Raw genomic sequence first — 17,315 nt, 5'->3', positions numbered from 1 at the left:
CCGTGTGTTGGGTGCAGCTGTTCCTTGGTGAACCCTGCCTTCTTCCCCCGACCGATACCTGCCAGCCTGCACTCCATCAGTAAAGCGAGGTCGGGTCTGAGAAGCGCTTCCCAGTGTCCACAAACTGTCGAACTGATCGCGGCTGTAAATGGCGAGAGGGTCAGCAGTCTAGTCGGGCTATGAATGGACGCCTCAACGTTGATCTGTTTGGGCACACAGAAGAGGCCGATGCTGGGCCAATGTGCACACCATCTATCTGCAGTCTTGATTACTTATTTTGGTTCCACTGTTCTATACATCCTGCGATTTTGGAGTAATGTGGACATTCCTTCAGTGTGCTGCAATTTTCACAAACTGTAGCGTTTATTCTACAACGATCCATACACAGTGAGACCTGAGTTTCTTCTGGCGTATACAACTTTCAAATAACTTCCGGGAATTCAGCCAGGTAACACCAGAGTAATTTGCATGTACGCCGCCTGTCCGTTGCAGTTTCCTTGAAAATGGCGGGGTGTTCTTCCGCCGAAATATCGGCGGTCGCTGAAAGTGTTACCTGGCTGAATTCCTGGAAGTTATTTGAAAGATCCATACACAGATTTTCATTATACGTTGCCCATCGAAAAAGTCTCGAGACTTATTATTTTCCTAGTGTACAATCGGTGGCAGTACAGTAGCTGTGGTGACAACTTGAACTGAAAACTATAAACAAAAGACGCGCATTCTACCATTTAGTTGTGAGAAGGCAGTGTTTAGTAGTGGACATCCAGCCCTATTGTGTCCACATAGTTGTCACAAACTATAACTAAGCAACATCTCTAAATCTAGTGTTCAAGAAATTCTCTAGAAAGTTTTCAAAAAGGGAAAGTGTGTACAAAGTTTGTCCCACACACCATGAGTCCCGAACGAAAACAATGAATGTGGACGTCTACAGTGGCTTGATTGAAATGCAAAAGGTGGACATTTATTTTCTGTAAAAAATTTTCACAGGTGACGAGACATGGTGTCATCAATGTCAGCCTATCACAAAAGTGTAGAAATTAACATTAACGGTCAACACTTTGACGACATAAGCGACATTCAACCCAACATGACGTGTGAGTTGAATAACATCCCAAAGAAAGATTTCTATGACAGCTTGACTTGGTTATGTCGCTGATCACACATTATGTGTTATGGGGTTATATGAACGTTCTGTGCGTAGTACTCGAGAGGGGGAGACTGCGTAGAAGACCTGAAGCGTTGAAACCTCTATCTTGGCTTTCCTCTGTTTTTCATTAATCCAGTCTCGAAACTTTTTGCACTCACGGGGTACACTGGGGTTAGTAAACACATTCGGATACATCTGCCGAAATTATTGGTGGCAGTTCTTTAATAAAAATATACCAAGCTTGCGATAGTGAAATATACTTACTTTACAACGACCTGATGGTGACGTATGTTTTCCACCAGCTGGCAGTATAGTAGCTTTCTTGGATGGTCGTTATGCTCAGTGACTGGAGCAGCAGTTTGTTTGATCTGTTGAATAGCAACATCATCTGTTTCCTGTCCGAGCACATTAGTGGGACAGCTGCCCTTTCGCTCGGCAGAAGCGTCCGCTCTCCCGAGCACTGCCAGGTTGTCGTTGAGAATCTGCAGCTCGGCTGTCACCAGCATCATTAGCTTGTAGAAGGAGGCGTCGATCAGCATGGAGAGTTGCACCGCCATGGTGCCGCACAGCGCCTGTACCGAGTACACTATCTCGTACTCCGGCGACCGTGGCGGAATCCAGATTGGATGCGGCGGCTGTCGGTCGACCTCCTCTGAATCAGGAAATTCATCAGCTGTCTTGTACTGCAACAACGGTGCGCTGATCCACAAACAGATCACTACCAGCGCTAAGACCTGAAAACGAAAATTCACACTCCTAGCATTATGGCTTCTTTATCATGTTCTATTCTCAGAGAGGTATACAAAGTGTTCCAAAAAGGTTGAGGAGTTATGCCCCGAAGTGAATCTTTCAGTTATTCTATAGCTATAAAATCATATTATCATTTACCTGTTAGTGTAAGTTATCAGTACAATGAAACGCAGACGCCGGCCGGAGTGGCCGAGCGGTTCTAAGCGCTACAGTCTGGAACCACGCGACCGCTACGGTCGCAGGTTCGAATCCTGCCACGGGCATGGATGTGTGTGATGTTCTTAGGTTAGTTAGGTTTAAGTAGTTCTAAGTTCTAGGGGACTGATGACCACAGCAGTTAAGTCCCATAGTGCTCAGAGCCATTTGAACCATTTGAAACGCAGACAAGAGCAGTAGTGTAATCACTGTCCTGCCATTAATTCGAATTTCTTACATTGGTTTTTAAGCGAAACACTGAAATATTGTTATACGTTCTCTAAGCATTCCTTAGCTTAGAGATCCATAGGAAGTGACCTATGTTTTTAATCGGAAAGCGTTCTAGTCGCGGTACAAGTCCGAGGATGAAGACTGCTAACAGTACCATACCGCCCTAAAGATTGCCAGAAGTGCTCAGTTTGATTCCGGTACTGTGAAAGAGCTGGTCGCTACATGCGATGATTTGCTTGCTGTTGAAGGTATTCGTTTACTAGACGAGTTATACACTGAGGTGACAGAAGTCTTGGGACACCTGCTAATAGCGTATCGGACCTCCTTTGGCCGGCGTAGTGCAGCAACTAAACGCCCGACAAGTCTTTTCAAGTCTTCTCGAGAAATATGCTGCCTCTACAGCAGTCCATAATTGCGAAAGTGTTGCCGGTGCAGGATTTTATGCATGAACTGACATCTCACAATTATTCGATGGGATTCAAGTCGGGCGATTTGGCTGGCCAGATCATTCGTCTGGACTGTCTAGAATGTTCTTCAAACCAGTCACGAACAACTGTGACCCGGGACATGGCGCATTGTCATCCATAAAAATTCCGTCGTTGTTTGGGGACATGAAGTCGCTGAATGGCTGCAAACGGTCTCCAAGTAGCCAAACATAACTATTTCCAGTCAATGAGCGGTTCAGTTGGACGAGAAACCCTGGTCCATCGCAAGTAAACACAGCCCTCACCATTATGAAGCCACCTTGTACAGTGTCTTGTTGACAACTTGGGCCTATGGCTTCATGGGGTCTGCGCCACAGTTCAACTCTATCACCAACTCTTACCAACAGAAATCGGGACCGATTTGTCCGCCCCACGGTTTTCCAGTCGTCTAGGGTCCAACCGATACGTCACGAGCCCAGGAGAGCCGAATCAGGCGATGTTGTGTTGTTAGTCAGCAGCCTTAGCCCATTAACGCTAAATTTCTCCGCTCTGTCCTAAAAGGTACGATCGTCATATGTCCCACATTGATTTCTGCCGTTATTTCATTTACTGTTACTTGTATGTTAGCACTGACAACTTTACGTTAACGTCCCTGCTTTCAGTCCTTAAGTGAAGGCCGTAGGCCCCTGCCTTGTCTGCGGTGATAGATAATGCCTGAAATTTGGTATTCTCGGCATACTCTTGACACTGTGGACCTCGGAATATTAAATCTCCGAATGATTTCCGAAATGGAATATCTCATGCGTCCATCTCCAATTACAGTTCCGCGTTCAAAGTCTATCAATTCTCGACGTGTGGCATTAATTACGTCAGAAATCACGTGAGTGCAAACGACGGCTATGCCAATGCACTGTTGTTTTATACCCTACTTAGTATACCGCCATTTGTATGTGCGTATCGCTATCCCCTGACTCTTGTCACCTCATTGCACGTTGTCGAGCGTTCCAGCTAGCAGGAGAAAATTTTTCACCTAATAGTCCCACATAAGAACGCACAAAGTTGCGCAACTTGTGAATCTACATACCTACAGGCCAACTTGGGAAGAGATATAGATTTGCAAACTAAGTTTAACTCGTCTCCAGTCTGCCAGCAGCGCCCAATGGCAGTTCATCCGCTACACGCTGCCTGGACGGTAATATACCAAGATGGGTTTCAGAACTGTTTCTCTCTTGCTCAATACTAATGTACGCCCCGATAGTTGAATGGTCAGCGTGACGGACTGCCGTCCTAAGGGGCCCGAGTTCGATTCCCGGCTGGGTCGGGGATTTTCTCAGCTCAGGGAGTGGGTGTCGTGTTGTCTTCATCATCATTTCATCCCCAGCCGGCGCGCCGGTAGCCCAGTGTCGCGTCGAATGTAATAAGACCAGCTCCAAGGTTGCCGGACCTGCCCCGTAAGGGGCCTCCCGGCCAACGACGCCCAACGCTCATTTCCATTTCAGTACTAACTAGCGCCCTACTCTCAAAAACATAGATACCTAGCTTACGAAAGTAGATTGTATCACCTATACGTTGGTTGTAGAACTTTTGTGCTCTACTACTATCGTAATTTCATAATCAGCTGTACAACGTCCAGAGTTAATGCCGTTTAATTATTTATTAATTTAATCTAATCATATCAGGGTGTTAAGGCTATTTCTTACATAGGAACAGAGCTTCACACATAGCATACTTCGTCCATCACAGTTGCTTAAAGACTAATAGTAATAGTAATGTAATAAATAGTAATAAAATAACGGTAATGAAATGAAAAATAACTTGCAATAACGTCTGAAAGCATCTAATGCCATTCGGAGTAACAGTGTTAACTAATAGCAATAATATTAACGAGACTAGTACGTCTGCTAATATAGTATTAAAAATTACGATACATAATGTATTTAAGTGAATACAAAAGTTGTATAATGTGACGAAAAGAGTCCTGAGGGAAAGAAATCTAAGTTACTGCAGCACCAGCTAAGGGCTTTGGGGAGTGACAAAGGCATTGTGAGAAAGAAGGGTACTTAGTTGTTATGAAACAGCACAAAGGTAGACATTATTGTTCTTTTAGTACACATACCGTTGGCTGTCTTTTTAAGTTCTCTGATATATTGAAGACGGTTCCTATTATTGAAAAGAACTTAGAAATGGCGGCAGTGTGATACAGAGTAAACAAGCATTTCCAGTGCGTTGGTCATACAAAAGCCGGCCACTGTAGTCGAGCGGTTCTACGAGGTGCATTCAAGTTCTAAGGCCTCCGATTTTTTTTCTCCGGACTGGAAAGAGATAGAAACATGCGCATTGTTTTAAAATGAGGCCGCGTTCATTGTCAATACGTCCCAGAGATGGCAGCACCGTATGGCAGATGGAATTTTACCGCCAGCGGCAAGAATGAGAACTGTTTTAAATACTTAAAATGGCGACGTTTTCCTTACTTGAACAGCGTGCAATCAGTCGTTTTCTGAATTTGCGTGGAGTGAAACCAATTGAAATTCATCGACAGTTGAAGGAGACATGTGGTGATGGAGTTATGGATGTGTCGAAAGTGCGTTCGTGAGTGCGACAGTTTAATGAAGGCAGAACATCGTGTGACAACAAACCGAAACAACCTCGGGCTCGCACAAGCCGGTCTGACGACATGATCGAGAAAGTGGAGAGAATTGTTTTGGGGGATCGCCGAATGACTGTTGAACAGATCGCCTCCAGAGTTGGCATTTCTGAGGGTTCTGTGCACACAATAAGCATGACGACCTGAAAATGCGAAAAGTGTCGTCCAGGTGGGTGCCACGAATGCTGACTGACGACCACATGGCTGCCCGTGTGGCATGTTGCCAAGCAATGTTGACGCGCAACGACAGCATGAATGGGACATCCTTTTCGTCGGTTGTGACAGTGGATGAGACGTGGATGCCATTTTTCAATCCAGAAAAAGCGCCAGTCAGCTCAATGGAAGCACACAGATTCACCGCCACCAAAAAAATTTTGGGTAATCGCCAGTGCTGAAAAAAATGGTGTCCATGTTCTGGGACAGTGAGGGCGTAATCCTTACCCATTGCGTTCCAAAGGGCGCTACGGTAACAGGTGCATCCTACGAAAATGTTTTGAAGAACAAATTCCCTCCTGCACTGCAACAAAAACGTCCAGGAAGGGCTGCGCGTGTGCTGTTTCACCAAGACAACGCACCCGCACATCGAGCTAATGTTACACAACAGTTTCTTCGTGACAACAACTTTGAAGTGATTCCTCATGCTCCCTACTCACCTGGCCTGGCTCCTAGTGACTTTTGGCTTTTTCCAACAATGAAAGACACTCTCCGTGGCCGCACATTCACCAGCCGTGCTGCTATTGCCTCAGCGATTTTCCAGTGGTCAAAACAGACTCCTAAAGAAACCTTCGCCGCTGCCATGGAATCATGGCGTCAGCGTTGTGAAAAATGTGTACGTCTGCAGGGCGATTACGTCGAGAAGTAACGCCAGTTTCATCGATTTCGGGTGAGTAGTTAAGGGGCTCCGGAACGCCCTATACTTGCAATGTTAAAATAACGCTTATAAATTACATCTTTCCTCACAAAGTATTTGAGGTAGGAAGTTGAACTTTTCACAGATTATTTATTGGAATATGGGCTACAACTTAACACAGGGATTTTACAAAATTTTAGTTCAGTTATTAAAGATGATTTTTTTTCAATTGTAATGAAAATTCACACTTTTTTGCAATTTTTTATTTATATATTCAAAAATATACAGTTTTTTTGGAAAAAGGTTGTGTTAAATTATGCAGAAGGTACTGTGTAACATTTACTGAAAGTTTGAAACAAATATGTTTGGAAGATCCTTAGAAAACATGTAATTAGTATGAGAAAATAAAAGTTTTGGGAATCGAGCGACAAAGATTGGATTAACTTTTTAGTGCATTCCAGGTCCATAGGATGGATTATCTTCATCCTCTGCAAACTCCTCCTCCAGCTTCCTCTTGTTCCTCCTCCTGTTTACTCTTGCTTGTATTTCTAGACTCTTTACAGCCCTGTCTGCAGCCCGAAGGCGTTCCTTGTCTAAAGCAAGCATCGCTCGTTGTTGTGTTCGTAGATTTTGCTACCATTTTCTTCAGTTGCAGTTACTGCAACACTGTTCCAAAAGGTGGTCATGTATGAACACTTATCACATTTCAGTTGTATTTCACTAGCAAGTCCTACGTGCTTTATTATGGAGAGTTCCAGACCAACTTCACTACAATGAATACATCTTACACAGTTTGAAAAAATTCCTTTGAGAACCGACATATCAAATATTTCATTCACATCCGATTCGCCCATAAAACATTCATAGTTTTCACTCATTGAACCAAGCTTCTTCTGTGAAGTATTTTCTTTCCCACTTTGACTGCTATGGGCAGGTGTACTTGAGAGGTTAGGTTCACTCACTTGGTTATCGTCTTTATTGTTTACAGTAATAACACATACCTTTGGCTTTCCAACATTTCTCCTTTTCTTAAAAGCCTTCAGAGGATTTCTAATAACTTTACTTTTACTCATTATTATACTTCAACAAAACAGAGACTCAAGAAACAGAATTAATTACGAATATTTTCGAGATAACGACAGAGTAAATAAACATGAAACAATCGACAATCACACCAGCGATATATATTGAACCATCACAGGTTAGCCACAACACATACTTTATCTCGCATCACTAAAATGTACCTGATGAACACGGACGTTAATAATAACACCATTTGACAGCAATTTAACAGCGCCACAGTCGGTCACGCCCATGTAGAACACATTTCAAAAAAATTTAAAAATAGTTGTAGTCTTCGGAATTGAAGAAATTATATATCTATTAAAAGGTAATAGTCTGCAGATTCAGAAAACGCAAAAAAGTAAAAATTGAACTTTTCATGATTTTGAGCCTTTCCGGAGCCCCTTAACTAGAAAAAAAAATCGGAGGCCTTAGAACTTTAATGTACCTCATAGGAGCTTCGGTCCGGAACCGCGCTGCTGCTACGGTCGCAGGTTCGAATCCTGCCTCTGGCATGGATGTGTGTGATGTCCTTAGGTTAGTCAGGTTTAAGTAGTTCTAAGTCTAGGGGACAAAGGACTTCAGATGTTAAGTCCCATAGTGCTTGGAGCCATTTGAACCATTTTTTGGTCGTACAAGAGCGTTCAAGTCTATCAGAGAGATGAGAGACTGTATACTTTGAAAGCCTAAAGGAAATCGCTGCTGTCTTAATTGTTCGTAGCCAGGATAGCTGTGTATACGTTGGTGAAAGTGATCAAAAAGTCGATCTCATAAATATATCGTACGCAAGCTTCGTCAGCAAGCAAGCGCCCTGAGCTTTTCTCAAGAACACTTTGTAGGACATCGCCGCTGTAATCAACAAATGGAAATATAAGCGTTTGTACAATTTTCTTTTTCAGATTTTTATATTTCTGCTGTCATGTACGGATGCCAATGTATTCTTGCAAATTGTACCTATGTTCAGTCCAGTTTATTATGTTTCCATCTGTTATTACTATTATTACTTGTAGATTCTTTGCTGGTGGTTAAAAAGTCCATTTGTCGCATTTAGGATTAAAGATGGTAGGAATTCCCGAAATTTCAGGCCAGTTGGCTTGGAAGATCGACCAGGACCGCTTGCACTTTGGATGGATTGAGCTTCACCCTGTGTTCTATATACACACTTTGATAATGCACACAGGTCAGCACTGACGTCCTTGACAGGCCTTGACAGTTGATTGGTTTTGTACTGATGTGTAACTGTAGTTCATTGGCATACATAAAGTTTTACAGTGACACAGAACTGATGACGCATCATTAAAGTACAATAAGAAGAATGTGAAACTCAAGTCCGAGTCCTGGGGGGTAGCTTGATGTTATGTGTCTCCATTGTGACTTTGTGGTTCGAAAAATGATGTATTGTTTGTGATACGTCGGCTACAAACAAAACCATTAAACTGAATTTGAAGAGAAATTTATGCTGCTAAGTTTAGAAAGTTGGTTAAAGTCAACAGTTTCAGAGGTTTTGCTAAAACATAGAAAGGACGTGACAGTCGCCTCACGTCTCTCCGTAGCTAGTTTCAAGTTACTTTTGCTTAAATCATTGTTGTGTTGTCTGCAGAACTCTGAATGATATTCGGTATTTGTCTAACAGACTGTTCGTAGTTAAGCGTATTTTGTCACCTAAATATACTGAAACAATGTAATCTCAACATTATGACACACAGGCTCATTGAAATTATCTTACTAGTTGCAATGGAACTTACGTATTCTGTATGAAAGGCGTATGATATATTTTACTGCCTCAGAGCATTCTTGCACAAAATTCTCTGTGTTTGCAATTCGATTTTCGTTTTAGTAGAAATTTAAGCTTTGAGTTCTCGTTTCATCTCCGTCATCAAGAGATGAGTGGCTGCCGGGACTGGTACGGCATCTTAAGTAATTCCAGTATTCTTTACTATACCTGTACAGAAGAAGTCGCCGGCCGCTGTGACCGAGCAGTTCTAGTCGCTTCAGTCCAGAACCGAGCTGCTGCAACGATCGCAGCATCCTGCCTCGGACATGGATGTGTATGATGTCTTTAGGTTAGTTAGGTTGAAGTAGTTCTAAGTCTAGGGGACTGATGACCTCAGATGTTATGTCCCATAGTGTTTGAACCCAGTAGAGGTCACGTGAGAAGACAGGTAGGAGGACGGCAGAATTCACATGCACAAGTATGGAATGTCAGTAAAGCCATCTTTGTTTCTGGGTCGCAGATTCTACTGTAGGACTCTCATTAATGAACCGTTGCATAGGGTCTTACTACAGTGGACAGTGGCGGTGTCAAACGCCTCCTGGTGAGGTTACTCTGCAGTAATGTAAACAGGCAAGGAACTGCACTGCATGTCACCAGATTCGAATGTTGGTTCTGTACTGGGCACGAGGAAGAGGATGGTTGCGTTTGTCCACGGATGACTCCTGATGACAGAATAACATTTATTGATCAGCTGCAATACACTGGTTGTTGGCCCTCTGGGCGAGGCTTGCTTCCGCTCGTAATACTTTCAGCGGCGACAGAGGTGGCCGCCGCTGCCTCGGCAAAGGCGGTAAGGCCTCGGAGGGTCGGACGACGGCGGCTAGCACCACGCGTCGCGGGTCTCTTGTGGTGGCAGCTGTGGGACGTGGCAGCGGGACAGGTCAGCGCACTTTCTCAGCGACCATGCCTGGTGGTGGCTGTGGAGGCCAGGGTCCCAAGCTCCTGCCGCCGTCACGGTGTTTGGTTCAAATGGCTCTGAGCACTATGGGACTCAACATCTTAGGTCATCAGTCCCCTAGAACTTAGAACTACTTAAACGTAACTAACCTAAGGACATCACACACATCCATGCCCGAGGCAGGATTCGAACCTGCGACCGTAGCGTCACGGTGTTTGTGGAGGCAGCATCACAGAACGATGGCGACAGTGTGTTACCACAACGCACCCCAGGTGATGACTCCCACTACAGGCGGCTGCCTGCTAACAGCATCCAACGACACTGACTGTCATGACTAGGGAGGTGGCGTCACTCTGACGCCTCCTGGACGACGACCGCAACACAGCAGTGACCGTTACGATGACTGATGACACCGACGCCTCCGAACTGGCGCCGGTACTGAGTGACACAGGCTCCGCGTCACTCCAACGCCTCATAACGCTCGATTATGATGAGCTGGCTGTCTTTCATTAAATATGTCTTTCTGAAACGGGTGATTGCACTTCTTCTTCCTCAGTAGGTCTGATGTCGCTCAGCTGGCGTACCTGACCTGATTACTGCCCTCAATGTTGACACCCTTGGGGGTGGGCTCCGCTGGTCGATGACAATGTGTTCTCCCTTGTTTTGCTTAACTCGGCATTCCGCCGACCCACTTGTGTCATTGTACCGTAGCACTGAGCTGCGCAACAGAATGTAAAACACATACGACTTCTGGCTCCCAATATTCCTTACATTTTAGTAAATTAATCACTGTAATCTCCTACCTTTAATTAACTTAACCGCTCTAACAATTTGACTCTCTACACTAGGAAAGCAGTGGGCAAACTCGATAAAATTTGACCTTGAACTTTCCTCTCCCTCCTGTTCTCCCGATCCCCTTCCTAATTCATCCCCACTCACCTTCCCTATCCTCATGTCAATCTGCGGTCCCTTCCTATCGTCTCCAGTGACCTCACCACATGCCTGTAACATCATGGGGATGGTCCTAAGATGTGCACGTAAGCTTATTTCTCATATTACAGATATTATGTGTTCTGAAAATGTATCAGGTTGCTGCCAGAGGTGAGCAGCTGCTTACTAGCAGACTGCCCAAGACAATTAGAGAAAGGACAATCTGTAATGAAATAAGTGGTGAATTAAAAGTTATCTATGTGGTTAAGTCTGCTTCTGTGAAACAAGAACGACGATGTGGCAGGAAGAGCAATATTTGAAAAAAAACCGTAAGGAAACACTAAAAACCATTTTGAGAGAATATAAAAATGCTGTAGCAATACTGTATAAACTACCAAGGCAGCCACGCATTCTGCTAACTCTCATGATACCTGACGGCCGCCTCTGGCAATATAACGAGGCACTCACCTCAGAGCTCCAAGTGGCTGCCGCGTGAGACAGCATGCGAAGTCCAGTTATGAGTGCACGAGTGTGATATGGTCCATTCTGCAGGATCCAAATACAAATATGCACTGAGCCGCACTCGCATAGATGGATAAGGACGAAGAGAAGCTGTCGCCGGTCTTGCACAATAGCATACTTTCACAACATCTGTGTGTGTGTGTGTGTGTGTGTGTGTGTGTGTGTGTGTGTGTGTGTGTGTGTGCGCGCGCGCGCGCGCGCGCGAGCGAGCGGTCCTTTCCATTCACTTCATTCATAAAATAATAGACTCAATAGATCATTTTCACAGACAAAGTGCTTCCTGAAATGCAGCTCTTTAACGCCCCTCCCCTCCCCCCCCGCCCCGCCCTTGTCAAAACTTTCCACAGCAGCCTCCAACAATAGTAAGCCTATCTCCAGAGCATTCTGTCATTAAGGCTAAAAACTTCCTCACCACCTGAAGCAGAGAGAGGTAATATCTCTCGAAACCAAACAGTCCTTCGTAAACAAAATTCCTGTCGAGAATATTTCATGAACCGATAACCCTACTGGTTTCAAAGATATTCCTGAATGCTGAGGGAAATGTTTTCTGCAAACTGATATATGCCGGGGATGTAAACCATAGCAAAATACCGGTCTGCTGACCACTCCTTCCTAAACGTATAACCTGCCACGTACTTGTAATGACTGAGGTAACACATGTTCTCGCATCGATAAAGTATCGTGAAAATCCTGTACAGCAATATGTCATAGGGTATATTTATTCCAAGCAGTGTCTCACCTGGTAAAAAAACCTATCCTTACCTGTCATGCCACACAACGAAAATCGCCTGATTACCACTCAATTACGCATATCATATCCCTGGACACTGCCGTCCTCCATCTCAGTGCTGACTTATTCCCCTAAGTTAAAGTACAAAGTGTACACTGTGTAGTAGGATCACTTGCATCTCTATTGAAACAAATACCTTGGAGGAGGAGAGCTTCATATTCCACGATTCCAAAATTCACAAACAACAGACAGGTCGAGAAGTCCACCACCACCCCGTTCGTGGTAGCCCCACTGAGAGCAAAATCAGGATAGGAAGAATTGCAGCTCAAACACCACTACGGGAAGGACCTCTTTCAGTAAGCTCACAACCTGCAGACCGTCCACAGACACTCATGGGACCGCCACGGCTGCACTCCGCTTTAGACAGCAAGCTGGGCCAGGTACACTTATGCCACAACCACCTCACCAGTGTTGTAGCACACTCCATGTCGCTGAGATGGAGCTCGCTATTGCATTACGCTTGTATAAAAATCAATTTATTAGTGAAATGGACGACAGTAAAATAGCCAACATCACAGAACCGTACACACCTCTGTGCCACCAAACCTTATGTTAAAGTGCTAACTTCACTCTGAAACACGGGATGGATAAGAATCTTCCATAAATGCCCCGACTTATTACCCTGCTCGCGTTAACTGACTGGCGCCCCCCGTAGCATCAGCCATCAGTCCTGCTCCGGGAATGTACATCTTGCCGCCAAGGTGCCACGTGTCTCAGTGCTAGTGCACGTTGCACCATCAGGCCACGTGTTTCAAAAGACAATGGAGTTCGGGACACAGTGCTACAGACGAAGAAACTGCGAAAGAAAGCACAGTCGTGTGTCGAAAAACCACAATGGTCCTACTTGGGAGAACAAAAAATACCCACGTGGCAGTAATAATCACGAAACATACTACACACTATCTAGGAGAAGCTTCGAAAACTGTATCCCGCCTCTGCGCCTGCTTTTAAGAAATGGAACCAGACCACTGTACATTGTGCGAGAGCACGTTCGTGCTGTCCGCTGCTTAATGGGGTGCTTGGAATGGATAACTAATCCAGTGACATGATCTGCTGGATGGTGAGAGAGAGAGAGAGAGAGAGAGACGTGTCTCACTCTGACGAACAAGCGTGCTGTATCCTCCTTTGACTGGAAGTAATTTTCCATATAAAATCTTTCATATCCCTTACGACTACCGATGCACTGGTATCACAATTTTCCACATCAAATCTATACCTCCCTACGACTGGATATAGTCTCTTCACTTCCCACCTACATAATTTTGTTTGCACATGTCAGAACACAGACCACAGTAACTGTACACTCCAACACATACGCATTTCAGAAAAGTAGTGCAATTATCGTTTGTATTTGTATAGCGCCCGAAAAAATTTTGGTATGTCCACACTCACACTGCCCAGGTGTCTCGATTGTCTTCAGTTGTAGGAAATTACTTTACATTTAGGTCTTCCAGCCTATCAGATCGAGAACAGACTCCACTTATTTTCAGTCAAGGTCTTTGGAAGGTGCTACATCCCACCAAGACTCTCTCAGATATGTATTGTAAAGCACAGGCGTCTGGCAGTATGTGATAATTAACAGTGCTCCCGCCGTCAAAAGACATCGCCAATATGGGTTGGTGTACTGCATTAAACATCGCAGTCGATAGTACAACAAAGAACACGAGATGATCTATTTGGGTCTATGAGAGGACATTCTGCATATCCATGATATTACAGACGTATTGCCTAACCTGTTTGTACACTATAACAGACTCAGTTGTACCCTTTTATTGGCCATAAGTTTACGTAACATAACATAAAAATAAGCTTAATTTTTCAAGGAACTCCTCAACAGAATAGAAGGAGTGACCCATGAGGAAACTCCTCAGCTTCGATTTGAAAGCGCGAGGATTACTGCTAAGATTTTTGAATTCTTGTGGTAATAATAACGAGCGTATGGCATCGGTGGCCGGGAGACCCCTTGCGGGGCGGTTCCGCTGCCGCTCCACAAGTTCTTTAACGCCACTACGGCGACTTGCGAGTGAATGAGGATGAAATGATGATGAAAGACACACAACACCCAGTCATCTCGAGGCAGAGAATATCCCTGACCCCGCCGGGAATCGAACCCGGGACCCCGTGCGCGGGAAGCGAGAACGCTACCGCAAGACCACGAGCCGCGGACAATTCTTGTGGTAGCTTATTGAAAATGGTTGCAGCAGTATACTGCACACCTTTCTGCACAGGAGTTAAGGAAGTCCGATCCAAATGCAGGTTGGATTTCTGCCAAGTATTAACTGAGTGAAAGCTGCTTATATTTGGGAACAAGCTGATATTGTTAACAAGAAACGACAGTAAATAATATATATATTGAGAGGCCACTGTCAAAATACCCAGACTAGTGAACTGGGGTCAACAAGAGGTTCACCAGCTTACACCACATGTTGCTCAAACCGCCCCATTTCTGAGCCAAAAATTGATTGGGAAGAGATGCCCTAAAATATAATACCATATGACATAAGCGAATGAAAATAAGCAAGGCAGACTAATTTTCGTGCCGAACGATCACTTACTTCAGATACCATTCAAATAGTAAAAATGAAAGCATTAAGTCTTTGAACAACATCCTGAACGTGGGCTTTCAATGACAGTCTATCTCAACTCCTAGAAATTTGAACTGTTCAGTTTCACTAGTCATATGCCTGTTCTCTGAAATTGAAATGTCAGGTTTTGTTGAATTGTGTGTTAGCTACTGTAAAAACTGAGTTTTACTGTGATTTAGCGTTCGTTTACTTTCTACAAGTCATGCATTTATGTCATGAACTGCACAATTTGAAACCAAACTAATGTTGCACATAACATCCTATACTACCGAGCTAGTCTCATCAGCAAACAGAAATATTTTAGAGTTGCCCATAATAGTAGAGGGCATACCATTTATATAAATAAGGAACAGGAATGGCCCCAACACTGATCCCTGGGGAACCCCCCTTTGACCATAGCCCACTCAGACTCCACAACACAGCCATTCTCAACGCTGTGAATAATGACCTTTCGCTGTTTGTTGCTAAAGTAAGAGGTGAACCAATTGTGAGCTGATCCCTATATTCCAAAATGGTCCAACTTCTGGAGCAATATTTGTGATCAAAACAATCAAACGCCTAGCGTTCGAAACCTTTTGTTTAACCCATCCAGTACCTCACAGAGAAAAGGGAATATCGCATTTTCAGTTGTTAAACGACTTCTAAAGTCGAATTGTATATCTGATAGCAAATTATGTGATATAAAACAACCAATTATCCATATATACACAGCCTTTTCAATAACGTTAGCAAATACTGATGGCATAGAAATAGGTCTAAAATTGTCTATATTATCCTTTTCTCCCTTTTTATAAAGCGGCTTTACTACTGAGTACTTTAATCGTTCAGGAAACTGACCATTCTTAAAGGAAAAATTACAAATATGGCTAAGTACAGGGCTAACATGAGCAGCACAGTACTTTAATATTCTGCTAGGAACTCTATCATATCCATGAGAGTCCTTAGTCCCACACAATCACTGTATCTCACACGCCTTGAGACAGTGGAGGAAGGGTAAAGGGTAAAGGGTACTAGGCCTTACCAGGGACTCAAACGTAAGAAAAATCAACACAAGCAAGTGTCACAGGCTCACCACTTACAAAAAACAGGGATGAACCAGTCAACCTGTTAACACATTAAGACCATCTGCCTGAAATCTTTGGAATAATAATGGACAGTTCACAAAACTTTAAAAGTCTAACCACATTTGTTTGCAAGTCACTTAAAACAGAGTGACGATCTGTCAGCAAGTCTGCTGCTGCCCTCTGGTCTGAAAATAAAACACAATCTAATAAAATGTGGCGCACAGTGATTTGTACACGACAAGCACAACACGTTGCAGAGTCCCCTCGCTGGACAAGAATCCACAAGTCCTTGGGCTGCGGCCTACGTAAAGACGAGTAAGGATGACCTCATACTGTCAACGTGGCTGGGAGAAGGTATGCCATGGTCGTGTTGTAGGCTTTACGAGACAGAGCTTTTTGTCCGTCGCGTCCATCCACTCATCATCCCGCCAACGCATGACTCGATAACCTATACAACAAGTCAACAGCATGCAGGCGGATGGTGCACAAAACTAACTAAGGTTCGTGACATCTCCTTGGCTGCTACATCCGCCTTTCATTCCCCACAAAACCCATGTGCCCTGGCAGCCAGCAGAAAGACATCTCCTTCACCTGCTTTTTAAGTGGATAAGGCCTTCCTGGATATCCTGGACTATGTTTCCGACTGGATACATACGTTGCAGAGACTGAAGGGCATGTCTCATCTACTCCAGCGACCTCAAGATTGTGGATAATTCGGAATCGAATACTGTGAACTCTGGAGGCAACCGAATCTTAAGGACACGATCCGAGAGAACAATAGAGCAGCTAAAAATTACCTCCCATCGTGAGTGGAGAAAGAGGTCTGTTTGCATATCGAACTGCAACATTGTAAGAGGACTTAGTTTGACACTGGTTTTAAATTCCACAGCATGCTACATCGGATTTGGTCGTGACCAGGCGCAGTATCACGAGCGATAGACAGTGGCAAATCCAGTTCCCACATGGAGAATGATCGGTTGTAGGACTCCAAATTGTTGGAAAATGGTTCAAATGGCTCTGAGCACTATGGGACTTAACATCTGAGGTCATCAGTCCCCTAGAACTTAGAACTACTTAAACCTAACTAACCTAAGGACATCACACACATCCATACCCGAGGCAGAATTCGAACCTGCGACCGTAGCAGTCTCGCGGTTCCGGACTGAAGTGCCTAGAACCGCACGGCCACCGCGGCCGGCCCAAATTGTTGGACCCGAAGTCCGTAGTGACATGGTAATCATGGACAGTGAACTTCTGGCTCGCAGTGGCAGTAGTCAGTGCAAAATGTTTTGCCATCGTCTGTGGAATATCTACAGCCCTGATTCAACATCACTGCTATACGTAACCGCTTGGGTTTACTGAAAATCCTCCTGATGGCTTCCAGTGCTGTAGCGAGACAAGTGGAACTTTTGATAGAGTTCAGGAAAGCTGGCCATGACGTTTTCTTG

General features: G+C 44.3%; 1 protein-coding gene across 1 annotated transcript in view; it reads right to left on the bottom strand.

Moving 5' to 3' along the window:
• LOC126196880 (uncharacterized) overlaps nt 1-17,315 on the bottom strand; it is a 130,808-nt gene that overhangs the window by 71,149 nt on the left and 42,344 nt on the right. The window contains exon 4 of the mRNA XM_049934599.1: nt 1,412-1,881. Coding sequence (XP_049790556.1) covers nt 1,412-1,881 — 470 coding nt within the window. The remainder of the gene's footprint in view (nt 1-1,411; nt 1,882-17,315) is intronic.

This window comes from Schistocerca nitens, chromosome 1 (genome assembly GCF_023898315.1).
Source record: "Schistocerca nitens isolate TAMUIC-IGC-003100 chromosome 1, iqSchNite1.1, whole genome shotgun sequence".
In the NCBI taxonomy this organism is placed as follows: Eukaryota; Metazoa; Arthropoda; class Insecta; order Orthoptera; family Acrididae; genus Schistocerca; species Schistocerca nitens.
This window is presented reverse-complemented; position numbering and strand designations above follow the sequence as displayed.